The sequence below is a fragment of the Myodes glareolus genome, chromosome 13 (genome assembly GCF_982192425.1).
Source record: "Myodes glareolus chromosome 13, mMyoGla1.1, whole genome shotgun sequence".
In the NCBI taxonomy this organism is placed as follows: Eukaryota; Metazoa; Chordata; class Mammalia; order Rodentia; family Cricetidae; genus Myodes; species Myodes glareolus.
This window is the reverse complement of record NC_142038.1, coordinates 13,938,360-13,960,057: the sequence shown is the minus strand read 5'-3', so window position 1 is coordinate 13,960,057 and position 21,698 is coordinate 13,938,360. Positions and strand designations below refer to the sequence as shown.

At 46.8% G+C, this 21,698-nt stretch overlaps 1 protein-coding gene across 2 annotated transcripts in view; it reads left to right on the top strand.

Moving 5' to 3' along the window:
* Positions 1–21,698, top strand: part of Myo5b (myosin VB) — a 279,116-nt gene that overhangs the window by 163,003 nt on the left and 94,415 nt on the right. For both annotated transcript variants that reach the window (XM_048419435.3, XM_048419437.3), the window contains exons 8-12: positions 1,305–1,412; positions 6,383–6,492; positions 11,354–11,619; positions 20,876–20,957; positions 21,522–21,662. In XM_048419435.3, coding sequence (XP_048275392.3) covers positions 1,305–1,412; positions 6,383–6,492; positions 11,354–11,619; positions 20,876–20,957; positions 21,522–21,662 — 707 coding nt within the window. The remainder of the gene's footprint in view (positions 1–1,304; positions 1,413–6,382; positions 6,493–11,353; positions 11,620–20,875; positions 20,958–21,521; positions 21,663–21,698) is intronic.

The following is a 21,698-nucleotide window of genomic DNA, read 5'->3' as shown; positions in this document are numbered from 1 at the left end:
GAAAATAGAGTAGTTAGGGGCTGTTGATAGCATGACAAAGGGAAGGGCTGAGGAGAGACTGTGAGGAGACAGACATGTGAAGACCATGAAGAGAAGAAATGAACAAGCCCTGAATTTGAAGGAGTAGAAGGTGATCATGCCACAGAAAGTTTAATACATTGACCCTTGCCTTGAGGGCAGTGAGACTCTTAAAGGGCTTTATGTAGGAGGTGATGTCACTGAAGTTACCAGCATTGGGGGCCAGGGGGTTGGGAGAATGTAAGCCAACTGCAAAGATAGGTTTAGAATCTCTTACAGCATCCCCCCAGACAACACTTGCCGAAGGTCAGACCCACAGCAATGGCAATCAACAGGCAGGCAGAACAAAAACAAAAGCAAAACAACAGCAAAAAAAGACCATAGACATTCTTGGGAGATGTATCGAAGGACATGGCGTTGAGGGCTTGGAGTTGCCATGGAGTATGTTTAGCTGACATGCATTCAGTGTCTATTACTGGGTCCAGAAAAAGGAGTCAGCAGGGGTTTCTCAGGATAGAAGAAAAGTAGCCCACATGCAGTCTTGGCCTCCTATCAAAACGAAAGCCGAGCGTGAAGTGCCAGACAGGGCTGTCCTTACATTTTGTCAAAGACTTAAGTACTTTCATAAGATAACTTTTTTAAAAAAAAATTGCATTTATGTATGTGGGTGGGTGTCTATAACTGCCCACAGAGGCCAGAGGCTTTAGATCCCCACAAGTTGAAGTTAAAGGAAGTTTTGAGCTTCCTGGCATAGACAGGTCCCTACCATCAAACTTCTACCCTCTGCAAGAGCAGTGCATGCTCTTAACTGCTGAGTCCTCTCTTCAGCCCTGCCCCTAATAATTTTTACTGCAGTACGTCTTTGTTGTCCAGTCTGACCTCTGAGGCCAGCCCCTTCGGAGGAGCAGATATCACCGTCCTCTGAGGAATGCCATTCCAAAGGCGTGTTGGATGTATCCATTTCCCTTGTATGTTAGGTCTTTTAAAAACTCAAATCTGAGTTAAATGATGTTACACTGAGCTTCCCATGACCTGTCCTACCTTACCAACGTGTTCACCATTCCAGTTTTACATACACACTTTGACTGCCATACTAGCTTCTCTATTACTCGATTTTCGCTCTCATTTTCCATTGCGGATAGGGTATTCTAAAGGAGTATACATCCATCTAACACCGACAATCAGTGTGACTGGCATGTTCAGAGTAGACCTCCTCAGAGGTGATGGGCTGGGGGTGATGGGGAATGAAGACCTCTCTAAAGCCTCATTCTTCCTGCCTCCCACAGCGTGTGCAGAGGACTTTCTCTATACATCCCATGGAGGAAGCACAACCATCGAGGGTGTTGATGACGCAGAGGACTTTGAGAAGACACGGCAAGCCCTCACGCTTCTTGGTAAGGAACTGCTGAATGAGAGTTAGCCTGCATAGGGTCTGATTCCGTGGAGGGGAGGAACTGAGGGGCGGTCTCACAGCCTTACCTACTCAATCGTCTGACCCTTGATGGATGCTTTCTTGTGCTCTTACCTCTCTCACTCCTCAGGCTCCAAAGTTTAGAATTTGGAAGCTTTTCTCAAAAGAATTTTTTGAGCCAGGTACTTCAAAGTATCCTGCCCTTACTTGGGTCTTGAAACTCATGGAGAGAAGCCCAGTGTAGCCATGTCTTTGTGTGCCGTGGTCTGAGTTCAGAGGCAGTGCGTGCCCCCAGAAAGACCCTCCCACTGAGCCAGACCACCTGCGTACTAGCCAGAGCATCTGAGCAGAAGCAGACCCCGGTGTCTGGGAGCCCTGTGGCACGTGTACTGCTGGTGTGCTTGCCATGTGTGTTGCAACCCTTGAAGCAGGAAGGTCTCTGTGACCCTCAATAACAGACGGGCTTGGTAGAAATGGGGACAATTGTTCCTATGTCAGCCTGTTTTAGGGGAGAAGCACTCCCAGGTTTGTGAGATGAAAGGTAATTCTTTCCTATTTGGGAAATTAAAATAGTCAGTCCTGGGGCCCGTAGCTAGGCAAAGGGAAGCTCAAGGAGCCTGAAGTTCAGAAAGTGACTCAGCTGACCACGGTGTCTTCCCCAGCCCTTCTCTGACAGAGAGAAAGCTTTTGGCTTCTCTGTCGGGTTAGTCAGAACAACATCTGTTCAGTTCTGTAGTAGAAGCCAAGTTTTGTCAGTGTCTAAATTAAATGTGAGCAAACTGGACACCCTCTAGTCTCATGGGGAGGAAATGAAGGACTTATGAACTGGTCCCAGTGTGGTCATTTCTCTGGGTAGCCGAGACATGGGTAACATTCGTCTTTTGTACCTGTGAATTATCAGGAGACAGAAAGCACTCTGGCTATTCCAGAATGAGAACAGCGTCATTACACCCAGAGCAATAGTAAGTGAGGAACTGTGGACCGGGCTGAAGTGGGCTTTGAGGGCAGAAGTCATAAAGACAGAGGAAGTGTTCATACTTCCTATGGCTAGTATAAGGGACCAAACATCCCAGGGACTGTTGAGTAGAGGAACCAGAGTTGTGGATAAACTTTAGACCCATCTAGGAGGAGGGGGAAGTGTGCCCAAGGACAGGCAGCCTTAACAAGTAGACTTTGTTTGACCTGAGTGCGGTGGATTCCTAGGCCCAATGTGAGCTCAGCAGGGAGGTTGTTGGACTCTCAGGTAAATGGTGACAACTAGGAGGGACCAGACCCAAGATGAGGACAACATTCTTCTGCCTTTGCGTCACTGAGGTGTCCTTGATTCAGAACCCTGATGCTCTGCCAGTTAGCACCAAGCAGTTCACAGAGGGGAGGACATAGAGAATGTCTTGATATCTGTACCTCTGGCTTCCTCCAGCATCACACACCATACTGATCTCCACAGTGAAGGACTTGGGATATATTGTGAATAGCATATGTGTTCTGCCTGGCCTGCTGACAGGAGAAACATGCACCATGGGGCTGTTGCCTATTCTGGGCTGCAGCGAGCAGTGAACAAGAGCTGGTAGGAGAGGGTGGAGGGTGGACACTTCCCAGGCTCTGAGATGAGTACGTCTCAAAGCAGACCACATTTATGGAATTATTTCAATAATATTTTCTTCTCTACTCTTTAAATAAATGCCCTCTTAATTACAGAGGTTGGAAGTGCATTCTCTTAAAATACAAGAGAGTAAAGAGTTTAGACTTTGTGAACTGTGTGGCTTCTCTTGCCTCTACCAAACCTACAAACAGCCTCGGATAAAAACAAGTAGGAATGACTGTTGTATGGGCTTTACACAAATAGCCTGTGGGCTGGGGATATGGGCTGTTGACCCTTGTTTTACTCCTTAGGTTTAATTGATGGTTTTTAAATTTTATACGTTTTTGAGAATTTCTTAAATCAGTACTGTATTTATAATCATTTTTACCCCTTCCTTCTTCCCCCTCAGCTCATCCTACCCCCCCACTCATTCTCAAATTTATGATGCATATATTCATATCACTCAATGTTGCTTACAATGTATGTACATATACTAAGACTGACTACTTGGGATCAGGTAATGTAGATGGAGGCTGCTTGTTCATTCCCGGCCACCCAGACCAAAATAATCACACAGAAACTATATTAATTATTAACATTGCTTAACCTATTAGCTCAGGCTTCTTATTTACTAACTCTTACATCTTTTTTTAATGAGAAAGTAATTTTATTAAATTATAAAAGTTTCCATTTCCGCCCCCCCCTCCCAACACCCTCCCACTCCTCCCACTCCCTCTCCTCCTCCCTCTCCATCCCTAAGAGCAGTCAGGGTTTCCTGCCCTGTGGGAAGTTCAAGTTCCTCCCCCCTCTCTCCAGGTCCAGAAAGGTGAGTATCCAAACAGACTGGATCCCCAAAATCCAGTATATGCAGAGGAAACAAGTCCCAGTGTCATTGTCAATGGCTTTTTAGAAAGACTCCGGGCCAGCCACATTCAGAGAATCTGGTTGGATCACGTCCTCGTTCAGTCCCAGTCCAACTGGCCTTGGTGAACTCTCATTAGATCCGTCCCCTTGTATCAGTGGGTGATCGCACCCCTCGCAGTCCTGATTTCCTTTTTCATTTTCTTCCTCCTTCTGCTCCTCATTTGGACCTTGGGGGGCTCAGTCCGGTGCTCCAATGTGGGTCTCTGTCTGTATCGCCATCCATCGTCGGATGAAGGTTCCCTCTGGTCTTCTAACTCTTACATCTTGAATTAACCCATTTCTATTACTTTGTATTTTACCACGAGGCTCGTGGTTTACCGGTGAGGTTCCAGGGATGTCTGTCTCCTTCCTCAACTACATGGCATCTCCTAGACTCTGCCTTATTTTCTCCCCTATCTCTGCTTGAAATTCCCACCTTGCTCTAGTCTGCCCTGCCATAGTCTCAAAGAAGATTCTTTATTAACTAATGGCAATAAAACATATTCACAGCATGCAGAGGGGAATCCCACATTAGGGTAACCTATCAGGGAATTCATCCCTGAAGAAAATTGACTTTCCCTCTCTTCACAGCCATTGGGTGCCTGTAACCCTCCCTTAGCCATCATTGGTTACCTGTAACCTTTACTTTGCAGCCATTGGTTGCCTGTAACCCTCCCTTAGGAACCATTGGTTGCCTACAACCCTCTCTTTGCAGCCATTGGTTGCCTGTAAGCTTCTCTTTGCAGCTATTGGTTGCCTGTAACCCTCTCTTCGCAGCTATTGGTTGCCTGTAACCCTCTCTTTGCAGCTATTGGTTGCCTGTAACCCTCTCTTACCAGTCATCAATTGCCTGTAACCCTCCCTTTCGGCTATTGATTGCCTGTAACCCTTCATCTAAGCATGGGACCTTGTGAAAGTTTCCCCATCCACGTTGGTATGTCAAGTCTGTGGTCACTACAGGTCTAGTTTAGGCAACCACACTGTTGAGATTCATGGGTGCAGCCTCCCAGTCCTGTCTAAAAGACACAATCTAACAGCAGGCACCCTGATTCTGCGGCCATCGCAATCTTTCCGTTTCTTTTTCATCATTTTCCCTCAGCCTTAGGTATGGGGTTGCACTGTAGTGTTGGATCAATTACCATTTATAGTCCCTTATCATGGGATGTTTAGGTTTTGCTTGTTTAGAGGATCCCATGATAAGAAAGGGCTTCCTTGCCAGGTGGTAGTGGTGCACACCTTTAATCTCAGCACTCAGGAGGCAGAGGCAGGCAGATCTTTGTGAGTTTAAGGTCAGCCTGGTCTACAAGAGCTAGTTCCAGGACAGGCTCCAAAGGTACAGAGAAAGCCTGTCTCAAAAAACCAAAAAAAAAAAGAAAGAGAGAGAGAGAGAGAGAGAGAGAGAGAGAGAGAGAGAGAGAAAGAAAGAAAAGGAAGGGAGGAAGGAAGAGAAAGGAAGGAAGGGAGGGAGGGAGGAAGGAAGGAAGGAAGGAAGGAAGGAAGGAAGGAAGGAAGGAAGGAAGGAAGGAAGGAAGGAAGGAAAGAAGGAAGAAGAAAGGGCTTTCTTGTTGGTAACTCTTTTCTGGGCAAAGTTTTAACCCTAGTAAGATCAGTCTTTGCCTCCATTTAGACAGGTCCTGGCTGCCGTAGCCTAAGTGAAGCACTGCCTTAAGAATATATAGGAAAATGAGGAACAACTGCCATTTCTTCAGTAGAAAACAACTTGACTAACATTCATCATACCGTTCTGACAACTTTTTTAATAAGTTTGAAATATTTTGAAATTTGAAAAGAACTAATGCCTTGAAGCTAAATCTAAATTTTAAGAGACATGCCTTTGGTAGTTGATGTAGGCAAATAACAAATTTGACGATCAAGTTTGTGGCCACAGTGTTCCTAGGCTGTGAGTGTTTGTGTCACTGAAGGGGCAGGGCATGTATCCCGAGGCAGACAGCCACCTTCAGCTAGCACTGCCCGTAAGCCAGCTGGCTGGCCGGTCCCTGGAACAGCATTCCCAGGGGTGTGATGGAGGGGTCTCCTTTTCTTCCCCTGTTGGCCCTGTGGTTGTGTCACAGATGTTTGCAGGATATTAAGTTAGGAGAAAAACGACTGCAGATAAATGGCCATCCTTATTAAACTCATAAAAGCATCCATTAAAGTGTCTGGTGAAATGAAGTCCAAAATGAGTCAATCCTACTGCTGCCTCTCCATGCTCCTGAATCCGCTAAATGATAAGGTGCCCCATCTGCTGTGAACCAGACAGTCAGAGTGAGGCTGTTTGCCTCTCAGTGGGAGCCCCTTTGCCCTCTGAGATGATCCTGTGAGTGGTAATTACTTGGCCTGGCTGGTTTTAGGAGTCATTAACCCAGGAGAGAAAAATCAAACAATTTCTCAAGTCCAAAAAAGGGTAAGAAATCCTTTCTATCACGGGACAGAGATTGGATGTCATTCATATTTTTTTTCTCCTTCAGGAGTGCGGGATTCCCATCAAATAAGCATCTTTAAGATAATTGCTTCCATCTTGCACCTTGGAAGTGTGGAGATTCAGTCAGAGCGTGATGGGGATTCCTGCAGCATACCAGTAAGTGGCACCAGCGGGAAAATGTGCAGTCAACTCGGATCCCCCAGCCTGACACCGTGGGCATTTGCTTCTGTGCTTAGAGGGCACCCCTTGGTTATTTATTCTGAGCAATCATGACGTCTATTTTCTCACTGATAAAGTTTTAAGAACCAATCCATTTCAAATCAGCTGCCATCAAGTTTCTATCACTGTGGCATGGGATTTAGTGGCTAGTCGATAAATTTGTTTGATGGGTTCATTTTCCAAATACTCTGAGGTACATGGAGTTCTACACCATGTCATCAATCTATTGAGTACCTTGCGGGCCGCAGCCTGAGCTCTTCACAGCAAGGAAATGGAGTACTGAACACCGTCGTTGGTGACTGCTTCTAAAAAGCAGGCATTCTCACTGAATGGCCATGCTGGGATGGCGCGTGCTGACCTTTTCCCAGCCCGAGGCAGAATATCAAGCAAGGCATCTCAGTCAAAGGCCTACCAGCTATGACAGTTCCTTAAAGGCTCAGGATAAAGGTCCTTTCCCCTGAGCCTAGTGCCACAGTGGATTTGCAGTAGACAGGAGTGTGTGTGTGTGTGTGTGTGTGTGTGTGTGTGTGTGTGTGTGTGTGTGTAATGGAGGATGCTGGCGGGAGTTCATGTGATGGGGTAGACAGCGGCTGCTGTGTCCTGTCTGCAAGTTAATACTGTTGGCCAGGGCTAAACCTGGCACTCTGACCTTGAATAAGTGCATCAGCCAAATTTCCACATCAACACCTATTTGTGACTAGCCTAGAAGGAAGTGTAAAGTGTGATTCTTGCTTCTCGAGAAGTGGGATTTAAATAACCAGATTCTAGGAAAAGTCCAAAGATGTCGCTCCAAAATTCAGATGTGGGTGTGTGCCCATGCCAAAAGCTAAAGCCGTTGCCTTTCCCACTTACTGCTCCTGCTATTTGTGTGGCACTAGAGTTAACGCAAGTTCAGAATATCCCTGTCTCTAGGGAGGAAAAGACATGAACTCTCTCAGGGTTCAACAGAGTTCCTCCCCAGCCTCACACGCTGTCCTTAAGTGAGAAATGTTGCTATGGGTGAGCTGGTGCCGGCCGTCTCCCTCTCCACCGTGGACTCTGCAGCCTCAGTACCTCTGAGACTGCTATATTTTGGAGCTTGCCACAACCCAGCGCAGTCTCTGGCATCCAACACCCACAAGCTGCAGTGCATGTGTGCACCATGGGGCGCATAGAACCTGCAGTGCAGTAGAGGTGACACAGTAATGCCTGGATAGCAAGCGGGGAATTCCAAGGCCTGTCTGGTGAATACAGGCCCAGACTGACCCTGGGAGGGAGGTTTTGAGGCTGGTGAAGAATTGGCCCTCTGTGATCTTTGCCCTAGGGAGGAAAGCATGCAGTGTTTATGCCTCCCAAATGCACACCCCTTCCTGGTAAATGCCCTGTGTATCTATAGGGCAGCTGAATTCTGTAAGGGACTAGGAAGATTGGGAAGACATACATTGACAAATTCCTGGTTTAGGCTGGTGATGTGCACTTTTGGTTTGCTAGGGATCAAGTTTTAGGTTGCTCAGCATGAGCTCTCCACCTGAGCGACAGGCTTGGCCTTCTTGCCATGAATTCTCACAGCAAGCCAAGCCTACTTCCCCTTGGCACTGTGTTCCTTGTGTGATTATTCGCTATGTCTCTCTCTCCATCCTCTTCCTCCCCCCTCTCCCAAACTGATGAAGGTGATAAGTCTACTTGTTCTCGGTCACTTTTGCAGTGTACAGGGCCCAGGAGGCACTCCAGAATGGGTAGCCAGGTGATTCACTGAGGTGTATAGGCCACACTGGTGAATAAAATGAGAGCCAGTGTGGATGAGACACTCAGCGGGTGCAGGTGAGGACGTAGGGCCCTGAGCACGTGTCCCGGAGGTAAGTCAGGGCTGGTACCTTCTTGGAAAGTCCAGCCTTGGGCTTGTAGATACAGTGTCTCTGATATGACTAGTCCTTCACTCCTGGGTGTTCAGATGAGGGGGATGACATTGAATGGTACCTGCTCCTCAACACCACCACTGAACTGTAGGGCCATGTCTGCTGTGTCACTTTCTGCACTGTGTGCTTGTGAGGTCTGTACGAAGATGGGACAGTCAGGACACACTGAGTTGGTAAACTTAGGAGCACAAGTTGAAGGTCTAGGCTGTGAGAGTGATGACAGTGCCAGGGTTGCCAGGGTTCAAATCCTGACACTGCCATTTCGCAGGGATGTAACTTAGAGACGCCCCCTTATCTCCCTATGCCTGCTTCCTCCTCAACACACTGTGAGTAGGGGAAGAACACAGCCCCGTATGGAAACCTTCACTTGGAGCTGATGGTGATCTCGATAAGTTCTAGATTTATGCCTTTCTGGTTATTTGGGCCAGAAAGAACGTTTTTTCCACAGCATGCCTCTTCCTATAGTGAAGGGCAAAACTAAATAAATCCCAGAGAGGGGAACCTTTTTCATAAAGGGCAGAATGACTAATGCTCACGCCAGGACAAGACCCATGCTGGGTTCTTTCCCAGTACCATGTCTTACTCAAACTTTTGACCAAGTGACGTGGGCCACCCATGCACACTTGCCAGTGTCCCATTGTTGCTTACGGGAAGTATGCTGTGATAACCCCTTTCAGATGGATCCTTGGTATGGTCCTCTGGTACACAGGTAGGTTTGCTATCTACTGCTAAGCAATGTGCCTTCTGCTCTGTAGTTTTCGTTTTTAATTAAGGCATGAGAATGTGTTCCGTGATTGCCCGCGTTACCTTAGAGATGCGGCAGTGTGCAATTACTTGGACACCAGAGGCAATTTTTCCCTTTGAATTTGGCAATACAGGCTCATAAAACTAACCCGCTGTCTATAACGCTGGCTGCTTTAATGGATTTATCATCATCTAATTAGACTTAAATGTAATGGCATGATGTTAGCACCTTTAATCAACAGGCAGGAGTGAGTGGGAGCAGAGAAGTCCCCACCGTGGTGTCTGGCAACCTGTCCCCTGGTGGCTATTAAAGAGTCAGCCCCCTGACTGTGGCTCCATCACTGCCACACTCTAACGTGGGGGCTGGGAGCGATGAGGGGGCCTGGGAGCTGGTCCGTGTTGTTTACTGCAGGCAAACCACTCATTCAAATGTCAGGGGATCCATCTGTAGTGTGTGCCTAGCAATTAAGAATTCCTTAAAAATAGGTCAGATGAACAAATTGGACACTTGCCACCTGTGAACTTGTTGCCTGCCAAGCAGGCTCCAAATTCTACCCTGACTGGTACCATTATGTTGGAACCGGCAGGGGTAGAGTGGTTGAGGAATGAAGGCTGTGGCCAGAAGTAGCCATGACACCGTTAACTGCTTAGTGAGCCTGAAGGGCGGGGCCCTACACACCAAGCCACGCCTACTTAGGCTGGTTGTCTCGCTGGGTGGTCAGGGAGCCTCACTTAGCCTCATTTTCTTCATCAGTAATTCAGGATAGACCAGAATGACAGCTCCCAGTGGGAAGCCTGACCCTAGAGGGATGAGGATCTTTGTTCAGATGAGTGGGAATGTTCTTATCATAACTGGCTTTTGGTACTTCTGAGCTCAGCTGTGTTTAACCTGGTGTAGCACTGGGTGAGTCTGCTCTTGGGGGTGTGTTCCACCTAAGGTTGCTGGTCTTGAGTTTGGGGAGGAGCTTTCTTTTCTAACGTACTATTTTATAGTAATGCCTCCTTTTGCTAGATGGCTAGATACTAATGGGGGTAAATGGCCTACAATGTTAAGGGGGAAATGATAGCATTGTCTTTGTTAATTTTTTTTTTATTAAATAAGCCCTCATTTAAATCCTACAGTTGGCCTCATCAAGAATTGAGAGCCATAAGCAATCTAGAGCCATCAGGAAGTAACATACCATGTTATGAATTTACAAGATTCTCTCCCAGCCTTAGAGTTAATAAGCTGGCTTAGCCGCTTTGCCAAGCACCACAAGTTGAGGGTCTAAATAACCACCAAGGATAGTAGGTTTCCTACAGGGTTCCCTGAATGGGCAGCAGGGATTTCCCAAGAGGCTTAGGTGGTTTAATGAAATGATTCACAGCCCTGTGGAAGACTTGGATGTTCTCCTAGTTTAAAAGGTGGGCAGTGTGACTGGTAAGCACAGGTCAGGTCAAAGGCAGCTGGGAAGCTTGTAGGAACACTGTGAATGGAGCCTGTTTGCATTCCATCCCTGCCGAGAAATGCTGTCCTCTAGGTTTGGGCTTGTCTCTTACTAGTGCATCTGAACACACCCACTGAAGTCACATAGGATTCAGAGGACTGGCAGCAAATACCAGGATGCTTCCCATGTCCTGCCTACCTGTAGGGCAGCCACCAGTCTGCTCCCTGTTACAGAAGGGGCACTGAAGCCTGAGGACAGGAGGTGGCTTTGAGTGGGGGCTGAGACCTGGTTTCCTGGAGTGCTGTGAGTGTTGCGTGTGCCCTCTACAGATGCGTGCTGCGTGCTCAGCTTGCATCAGCTACTTTCTGGCTCCCGACTCTGAACCACCTCTGCATTCCTAAGCTGTCAGTTCACAGACTGCTCCCTTCATCCGTGCTGTCCCTCCTACCAGCTACCTGACCGTTACCTGGCAGTTAAGGAAGGGCACAGGAACAGTGCACAGTGCTTTACTTTGCTAAGTCTTTGTAATTTGGTCAGGGACAGGTGTGATGATCAGTTTAAGCAATGCTACCCAGGCTCTATACTTACCTGATGTGGAGTGTGGGGTACTAACTACTAGGTAGAGAAGGGGTTCCATGGGTGCTGGAAGGCACTTGGCCTCTGGGCAGAAGGGAAAATGTGCAAAGGAGCCTGTCTCCCCTCCCTCTCCTGATCGTGTCTTCCTTTCCTCAGCCGCAGGATGAACACTTGAGCAACTTCTGCCGCCTGCTGGGAGTAGAGCACAGTCAGATGGAGCACTGGCTGTGCCATCGCAAGCTGGTCACCACCTCGGAGACCTACGTCAAGACCATGAGCCTGCAGCAGGTGGTCAATGCGCGCGACGCTCTGGCCAAGCACATCTATGCCCAGCTGTTCTCCTGGATTGTGGAGCACATCAACAAGGCCCTGCAGTCCTCCCTGAAGCAGCACTCCTTCATCGGGGTCCTGGATATCTACGGGTAGGTAGGGCTGCACTCCCAGGGTCCACTCTGCCTGCTGCTCATCAGTGGGCTCCTGCTGGCATTCAGGAGCCAACAAAGACCTCGATGGCCTCCTAGTGGTTCCAGCCAGGAGAATTAAAGAGGTGCAGGGACATTTGGGGCTGTTTTAACTAAAGTCACTGTTGACCCCAAACCACAGACGCCAAGTGTCTTACAGGTGGCAGCTCCCAAGGGAGAATGTTCCCTGTCAAAACACGATAGCCTTGCCCCCATCACGAACTCTATATAGCATGATTTTTCTTAAGATAGAGTTTTGCTATGTGGCCTAGAATGGCTTCAAACTTGGAATCCTTCTGCCTCAACTTCCCAGATACAGGGATTACAACTCTATACCGCCAGGGTCAGATCCATTTTTTACTAGTAGGAAGTAGACCCTGCGAGGGAAATGACTTGTCTATCCTCATTCTAGAATCCTCTCTCAGTTTTTGTATTTGTTTGATCCCATTTCTATCTGCCACTTGATCTCACTGTCCTCAGTGGAGGTGATGGTTTTCATATGAATTTTGCCCAATTCTGCATAGACTAGTGCTCTATGCCAGCATTTGTGAGGATGATCTTCCTCTTGGAATCTCAGGGAAACTGACAGGCTTTTATTTATGACTAATCTCCGCAGGGTGAGGTCACATAGCTTGGAGGGAAGTATACTTGACAAGACATCAAGAGACAGGCTTTCTCTAGCCAGGCTGCCACCAAGAGCTGAATGACTACAGATCACAATCCCCCTGTCTGTTTCTATGGCATCCAGGGAGGTTGTGCGCCAGTTGTCCTGGGGTTATTTCAGACCCATCTCGACTCATGACATTATGTGGACAGGGTGTATTCCCCTTGCTCTTCTTTTCTCACTCAACTGCCTTGACTTCTTTAAGCTAAGAATAGATTCAATTCTCCTAGAAGGAAGGCTTCTATCTTAAAATAGCAACCCAGACCCTAGAATGCAGTATTGCAAGAGCAGCGGCTCTCTAGTGAAGCACAGCATGGTGGGTTGGAACTGCTGGAACCCACCTGATGGTGGTACAAAGGAGAATCCCCTTCAAAGGGGCCGCTTCCTGTGCAGATCAGACAGGCTTTCCCACTTCCTGCTGATGCCGTAGCTTGTTGGCGGCTTCCACATTGGACCATATTGCACAGAGCTTAAGAAAGACTTAAATTTTATTCTGGGATTACCAATACCTCAGGAACACGCTGAAGAGTTAAGTGTTGTGCACGAGGTACATTATGCAAGAAGCTTTCGAGACTGTAGAAGGGTCCATCTGAGGGTTTAGATCCTCTGTGATGGGTGTGTAAGATTAAAACCAGAGAAGCCATACATGGATATACAGCCAGGGGGAGTTTTCTTGCGGAGGTGAGCTGTGAACTGGATGGAGGAAGTGGGAAGTAGAAGGGTCACCATTGGGAACAGAAGTACATTCAAAATGGTAGAAAACACCCAAGGTGTTGGAGCTGGAGAGATGGTTTGGTAATAGAGAGTACATGTTGCTCTTGCAGAGGGCCTGGGTTCAGTTCCCAGAACCTGTATGGTAGTTTACATATCTATAACTCTGGTCTGAGATGGGTCCAATGCCTTAACTAAATCCAGTGCTGCCTTCTGACATCTGGGGATACCAGGCGTACAATCAGACAAAACAGTCATATACACAAATTTAAACAAATAAATATTAAAATTTCATACAGAAAAGAAGGTATATGATTGATGAAGAACAAAGGAAAGTGGGAGTTGCATCCTCTCAGAGGTTCCTCAGGGCAGGCCTCTCTCCCTGTGGTCGGCAGGGCACCTCTTCTGCTGAGTCTTCCTGTTGCAATGCGGGAATTTACTGCCTGGCTGTCAATAACTGATTCTCTGATTTTTCCTCTACCTTGAGTATTTCCAGATCACCAAATTTCAGGTGAGAAGACCTTCACCTAGGAGGTAGTGTCACTCCCTAGGCTAGAATCCTGGAGTGTATTTAAAAGGAGAAAATGAGTTAAGCCCAGGCATTTATTGCTCTGTGCTTGATTCAGCAGTTCCAACTCACCATGCTGTGCTTCACTAGAGAGCTGTAAGGGACAATGTGACCACCTGTCCCATGCTCCAGATGCTATGACTCCCTTCAAACCATGGGCTGTAACCTCCAACTATGAGCCAAAAAATCCCTTCCTTCCTAAGTTGCTTTTGCTAGAGTATTTTGTTACAGTAACACAGATAGGTTATGAGAACTGGACCAGATGTTATAACCCACTGTCTCCTGGTCTTCCTTCCAAACATGGCCCTAAAGGTCAGCCTAAATCTCAGTGTGGAGTTAGAGCTGGCCAGAGTTCTGAACTATGGGTGAGCTGCTTCATGTTTATGTATAAATGTAAGTGTTTCCACAGATCAGAGCCCACCCTGAAATAAACACTCACGATGCAAGCAAGCACCAAAGGAACCAGCACCACGCTGCACGTCTGTACCCCGCATGCGCTAATGGGCAGGTAGCTTGTGAAGTGGAAAAGGTTGTGGCTGCCTCTAGAAGACTGTGGTGGCCTGCTACCCACTGGGCTCTCTGCAGGCCTTCTGAACAGAGGTTCCAGACACCCAGTGCCTGGGTATCAGAATGCCTTTGCTTTCTTTAGCTCCTTTTTATGTTCTCCAGAATAGTGCAAGATAAGCAATGCCCAGAACAGTTATGCCAAGCCAAGCTGTTCTAACTAAGGGCCTATGAAACTCCCTGTGGGATGTTTCCTGCCAGGCAGGCTTGGACATTGATAGAGGACAGCCCGGCAGCTTTTGGCTGGCATTTCCTTACACATGGATTAGCCAGCATTTGCCTCTATTGACTTTATTGGTTACAAGGGTAATCTTTTATTCATCCTTGAGGCGTCAAGAAATAAATGGCTCAATTTGGGGGAAATCCACACTATTTTTTGTCTTTGACTTTAGCTTTCATTTGCCAAGCTTTGGTTCCAGCCAGTCCGTTTGGGCAGAGGACAAATGCAGGATGCAGTAGGTGTGCAGGTCACTCCGAGGAGCACTGCAAGAGAAGCCAGAGTAAGAAGTAGGGGGATTGAACTAACATTATACCCTCAGGCCATTTATCCCCATCAGTATCTAGCTGTCTAGCGAAAGGAGACATTATTATAAAATAGTACATTAGAAAAGAAAGCTCCTCCCCAAACTCAAGACCAGCAACCTTAGGTAGGAACACACTCCAAAGAGCACACTCACCCAGTGCTACACCAGGTTAAACACAGCTGAGCTCAGAAGTACCAAAAATCAGTTATGAGCACATCGGATTTACTATTTATTTTGATTTTTACTTTTTTCTCTGTTGCTATGACAAAATACTCTAACAAAACCAACAAAAGAGAGGGTTTGCCTTAGCTCTTCGTTCAAAGTCATGCCCATCACAGTAGAGGTCAAGGCGGCAAGTTGGAGCATCTCATCACACGTAACCACAGTCCAGAAATCAGTATGAATGTCAGGGTTCGCTGTGCTTCACTACACAGTCCAGGGTATTTTAATATTTGCTTTTGGGTTTCAGGAATGTAGTGCATATTCTAATATTAACCCCTTAGTGGAGGGGAGTTTCACGTGTGCCATTTCTACTCTGTAGACACACTGCCCTGCATTTGTAAGCAAATTTCTTAGATTTATCATTTCCTTCATTTGCTGCTGAAAGAAATTCTTCTTTGTGTCATGGGTTTGTTTTGCCTTAGGTTTCACTCTCCAGAGCAGGTGACTGCGCAGGCCTAGTATAGTTCCTCAGAGAAGCCTTCCCAGCCTCTCCTGAGCCTGGGGGTGCTGAAGGGGAACAAACTCTGTGACTGCCTTTACCCACTGGTCTATCGAAAGTATCCCACTTCTTGGTGGCCTATGGTTTCATCCTGCACTGACTTTTGCTGTGTTTTTAGAGGCCTTTGTGGCTCTCACTCCTCCCTGAGATTGGGTCCAGTGAGAAGGAAACTGTCCATTGCTCAAGTCGCATCTTTAACACAGAAGGGAACAGTGCTGTGGTCATTACACCGCCAGACAGACCGGTGCTGTGTCTCAGCCTCTTTCTGTGTGATCTCCTTCCTCCCCGCTGAGACTTCTGGCCTAACTCTTCTCAGCACAGATCCATTTCCCTCCTGTATGTAAATTTCCTTGTGGCATTTTAATGCTATAGACTAAGTGTGTTTATTTTTGAGTCATTTTTTTTTTGATGGACAGAATTACTACAAATATAATTCTGCTGGAAAGGAAACATTCTCCTGACTCTCTGACCATGTGTTTCTGAGACTGAGAGTCTTAGTCATTTTCCAAGTCAGCCATGCCTCTCATTCATCTCCAGCATTACAGTAATTATGCTAGATGGCAGAGGAATTGTTACCAGATAATATCTTAGAAACAGGGAAATTATGAGCTAATTTCAGCCATTTCAAATTAATGAGAATGTTCTTTGTGGAGCGCTACCAGTGTAAACCTTTTTTAAAAAATGACAAGTGAAAGATACTTAAATCCTCTATCCGTAGAGCTCAGGGTTGGCCCTGCCAGCACATCCAGTGGCCATTATCTGGCCATTTGCTGGGTTCACTCTTTAATCTTCCTTGTAGGCTATGTTAATTAAATTTCCTCTAGGTTGGACAGTCATCAGCTACCACTGTGGGTGGAAAGGGGATGATTGAGGTTCTAAAGGATATTACTTGGGCTACAGAAGTGCTATCTGGACCAGGAGGGGCCATTCTACTGGGTAATAATTGTTGCCCGGACTGCATTGTGATGGGTCAGTGACTCATCATAGCGTTTGAGTCTTTGATCTTGTTTTATTAACTTGGAGTCATTTTTCCCGTGTGGGCACGGCCAAAGGCTGTACTTTAATGTGGCCGACTCCAAGCAGTTGATTCCTTTGATCTGAAAGTGATTTCCCCTTTCTCCACGTCTCAGACCTTGGTGGGGAGGTGGAGATGGGGGAAGCCTGAGGGTTTCTGCACACTGCTCTGGGCCTGTTAGGCATCTGGTGAATCTATTTTTGGTAGTCCCTCTACACAGAGAGCTATCCCCCCCCCACTACTGTACCTCCAACTCCTCACCAGGGACAGAGCTGCCACCTGTTCCTGATAGCAGGGTTGAAGGAAGGGTTTGCAATGACACCTTAATGTAAGACAGAAAATTTAGTAGTCCGTATTTCAGAGTCAGAAAGAGTAGAGCTTGCAGTGATGAAGAAGGCAGATAAGACTTGGAATTCCAGCCTTCCCTGTTGGTAGTACCACTTCCTTACCCACCCCCACCCCCCCCCAGGACTCAGACACTCCTCCTTCCAAAAACACAGCCCTTCCAGGTGATCTCCTCCTTCTAAATTAAACTTTGGCCCCTCTCTGAGTTAGGATTTTGACCAGAAGATTCTCTGAGTTATTCTGACTTTGGGTAGTTTCAATTCCTCGTGTATGAACTTCCTCAGCTGTAGAATAGAATTAATAAGAGACCTCACTCTTAGTAGTTGTGAGCCCTGAAGGAAAAGCCACCAAGCCCTTGACCTCAGCGCCCAGGAGATACTTGTGCTGGCTGCTTTTATGTCAACTTGACCCAGCCTAGAGTCACCTAAGAGGATGGAACCTCAATTAAGAGTATGCTTCCATAAGATCTGGCTGTATGCAAGCCTGTAGGGTATTTTCTTAATTAGTGATTGATGGAGGAGGGTCCAGCCATCCCTGTGTTCTATAAGAAAGCAGAAAGCAAGTCATGGGAAGCAAGTCAGTAAGCAGCACTTCTTCATGGCCTCTGCATCCGCTCCAGGCTCCTGCCCTGTTTGAGTTCCTGCCCATAGTTCCTTCAAAACAATAATGTGGAAGTGTAACCAAATAAACCCTTTCCTTCCCAACTTGCTTCTGGCTGTGGCATTTCATCGCAGGAATAGAGACCCTCACTCAGACAGTGCTGGTGAGCAGGGCCACTGCCGTCTTGCAGCCGGATGTGTGAAATAAAATTTCACCTCCCTCTAATTCTCTTCCCTTACCACTGGACCCAGGGCAAATCTTCAGTGTGCAAATGCCCCACTCGTCTTAGGCAAAGCTGCCCACGCTCACAGTGCTGCCTGCATGGTGAGAGATTCCACTTCTGTCCAGTTGTTTGAGTCTTACTTTTTAAATTGTGTAACACTGTCCCATACATCTCATTGTGGCTGACTCATATTTACACCTTCCCTAACACCTCTCCAGTGCCTCTCCAATGGCAGGACCCCTGAACACTCTATAGGTCACTTGCAGTCCTTTTGCCCCAGCCTCTCTTAGTGTTTGTGAACTTCTCTGTTACGGCCACCAACAGACATCAGGCCCTAATTGGGGTCTTGCTTGTTTTCCTCTCTTGCTTAGCCTCGATTCTCTCCTATCTAAGGGTCACATCTGATAGTCATTTCTTAATTAAAATCTTCCAAAATCCCCTAGTGACCCTGGGAAAATCCAAATGTTAAGTAGTATAGTTTAACAAGCACTGTAGGCAGAACCCCTCCTCTCTCTGCTACACCAAGGGCCTCCCTTCCTGTCACTTCCTCTCTCCTCAGCTGCACCTGGTCTCTCCTCCCCTGCCCTCCCTCTTCTCTCCTCCCCTGCCCTCCCTCTTCTCTCCTCCCTTCCCATCTCCTCCTTCCCCCTCCCCTCCCCTCCACTGTACAAAGTCTCTCCTCTTCTCTCCTCCCCTCCCCTCCTCTCTGTATGTGTCCCTCCCTGACCCCATCCCTCAACCGTATTATAAATGTGTGAGTTGGTATTCTAAAGTATGAACAGATCATATAAGTCCATTTGGGGGACTAAAAACTAACGAAGTTACAGAGGTTCCCAGACAGTTCACAAAGTAGAAATGATTCAGAGGAGAAATGTTGAAGTCTGTTGATTCTCAAAGAAATTCAAAGACATTTTTACACCCAGTGACCAGAAATTTAGAAAAAAAAATGTTGTTTGAGAATTTCATTTATGATATAATGCATTTGATCATTATCAATCTCTACCCCTTTGGCTCCCCTTCAGTTCCTTCCCCATCCTGCCGCCACTTTTCCTTTTTAACTTCATATGCCTCCCCCGACCCAGTGAATCCATCTGTGTTCTCATGGGTGCAGGGCTTGGGTAGCCTCTCAGCTCACATCCCTGAAAAAACTGACTTTCTGTCATCAGCTGCCAATAACTTCTTGGCTAGGGGTGGAATGAGCCCCCGCCCCATCTGTGCTAACTTGAGCCTGTATAGCAGCGGTTCTCAACCTGTGGGTCTTGACCCCTTTGGGGGTCAATCACCCCTTCACAGGGGTCACCTAAGGCCATCAGAAAACACAGATATTTACATTACAGTTCATAAGAGTATCAAAGTTACAGTTATGAAGTAGCAGTGAAATAACTTTATGATTGGGGTCACCACAACATGAGGAGCTGTGTTTAGGGGTCACAGCATTAGGAAGGCTGAGAACCACTGCTCTACAGGTTTTATGCAAGGTCTCACAGCTGCTGTAAGTTCATTTGTGCAGTGGTACTGTTGTGTCTGCCAAATACTGCCCATTATTTCTGGCTCCCACAGTCTGCCCATAGTCTCTTCTCTGATGGATCCCCACATCTTGGGGCTAGAGGGTGTGATGTAGCTGTCCCAGTCAGAGCTGCCATTCCAGCCAGGGTCTCTTGCTTTCCTTAGGCTGGTCAGATGTGGGTCACTATTAATTGCCACCTACTGCAAAGGACTGAGAGACTTGCTAATCCATGGGTATAAATATAAGATCTTATGTGTGTGTGGGGGGGAACAGTGTATTACTATGTCTGTTTAGCAGAATTACTAATATTGGGTTTTCTCATAGATCTTATGACTGAAACAGTCACTAGTTTGGAGCCCAGTTAATGGTACAAGACCCGAGTTCCATCTTGTGGAGTGGTCTTTAAATCATACCATTTTTTTTTTTTTTACCAGTAGACTGTGGTAATACTCCTAGTGAGGTGTGGGGAGGGAGGGAAATGACCTAATAGAACACAGGAAGTTTTAGGTGTTAAAAACATTTCTCTGTCTGCAAAACATTGCTTATCTGTGTCTCTGTCTGCAATACATTATAAATGACATTTGTAAAAATGCATCTAAACAGTGAAACATTGTTAAAGATGATGTAGAAAAAAAGTATAACACTGTTGACTGGCCTTAGAATGGCACTCATTTGTGGCAAGGGTGAGGGCAGAGAAATAACGAATGACTTAAACATTTCTGGGGTGTGCTTGCTTTTCCCTTTCACAGAGCAATGCTGTGGAGACCAGGGAGGTGTATCCGTGGGTACGGATGCTTGCTGTGCAAGCAGGAGGACCTGAGTTCAAATCCCCTGGACTTATATAAAGCAGGGCATGGCTGTATGAGCAACTACAACCCCGGCATTGTAGGGGTGGAAACAGGAGGATTGCTGGGGCTTGCTGGCCACCAACCTGAGCCCCGGGTTCAGAGAGAGAATTCTTAAGGGAATAAGGTAGAGAGTATTAGAACAAAATGCCTCCTCTGGCCTCTTCATGTATGTACAGATTATGTACCTATATAAACACCTACACATAACATATCACATATAATACAACACACACAGAGAGTGCTTTTTGACATGGTAATTCTCCTAGGATAATATCTTAGGAAGGAATCATGAACTTGAAGGGGTTTATGAAATTGTCAGAGCACTGATAGCAGCATGCGATGGAAAAGGAACCAAATGTCCTTCATGGGGGATTAGAGAGTTGATACATCTGTGTGCCAGCTCCTAGGTGCTTTTGTAAATTTGGGGATGTGGTCTAGGTTTGAGAAGTGGCATCAGACCTGTCCCCTGTATGTCCCAATCCAGACACCTCTGCAATTCCCAGGTCTCAGCCCACAGATCCAATACAGACCTGAAACTGGTACCTTTGAAGACTAGTGTGGTGGTGTGTTTGGAAAGTTAGATGATAAAAACAGGAGTCAAATGTGTGTCTGGTTTTCCTTTATAAAGATCACCAAGAAAAGACCTGCCACTATGCAAAAGAATCATGGTCGAGCTTCTCATTGTCTGTCTGTTCTCTCTTTAATTTCCTGCTGACAGTCCTTCATCAGTTATGAATGAAGATGCTAATGCCTCTGTTTCTAATCCCAAAACTGCAGCATTGATACTCACAACAGAAGTCTATGTGAACGGAGAAGAAGGTAGCAGTTCAGGGGAGGCATGAGGAGAAAGGCAGCCTTGTTAAGTCTCACGGACTGCTTCCATGGATGGTGGATCTTACCTGCGGCTATACCTCTTTCCTTCTGCAGGTTTGAGACCTTCGAGATTAACAGCTTCGAGCAGTTTTGTATCAACTATGCCAATGAAAAGCTCCAGCAACAGTTCAATTCGGTAGGTGCAATGTATGACCTAGGTTGCCAGGGCAGGGGACTCACTGTCTCCTTGGCGTAACATCCAAGTCACTTCCCTTCTGCGACTGATGTGGTTGGTCCTGCCCTGACTGCCCCCTTTTTTGGTGATGTTCCTAACTTTTGGAATGGGGTCTTCATTGCTGGGGTAGGAAATGGGACTCAGGCAGCTGGGTGGAGAGGGTAAATGATCTCCTTTGATTGACACACTCCTCTCTGAGCACGAGCTTTGGGGCATTTAAGGCACTGAAAGCCAGATGCAGGACTCCTTGAATTGGCTAAAGTCCAGTCAGCAACGCATGTAGGATTATAATATCCTAAGACAAGGGTAGCATAGGAATGGGAAATTACCAAACTGAGCTCTGTCCTTTCCACTCATGACTGTGAGTTTGCGTCCACACCTTTTCTGGTAGCTGTCTGCCGTCCTCCAAGACAGGGAACTTTACAAGAGCTTGGGAAGATGACTGTCATGTGTGTCTGTCTGCAATGCACTCAAAGTCTGTCTGTCTGTAGTGCACTCACCTTGGCCTTTTATTTCCTGTCTTAGCATGTGTTCAAGCTGGAGCAAGAAGAATACATGAAGGAGCAGATCCCGTGGACCTTGATTGACTTTTATGATAACCAACCTTGTATCGACCTCATAGAGGCAAAGCTGGGTATCCTGGACCTGTTGGACGAAGAGTGTAAGGTAAACCTGCTCCTGTTGTCAGTGAGTGGAGTGATG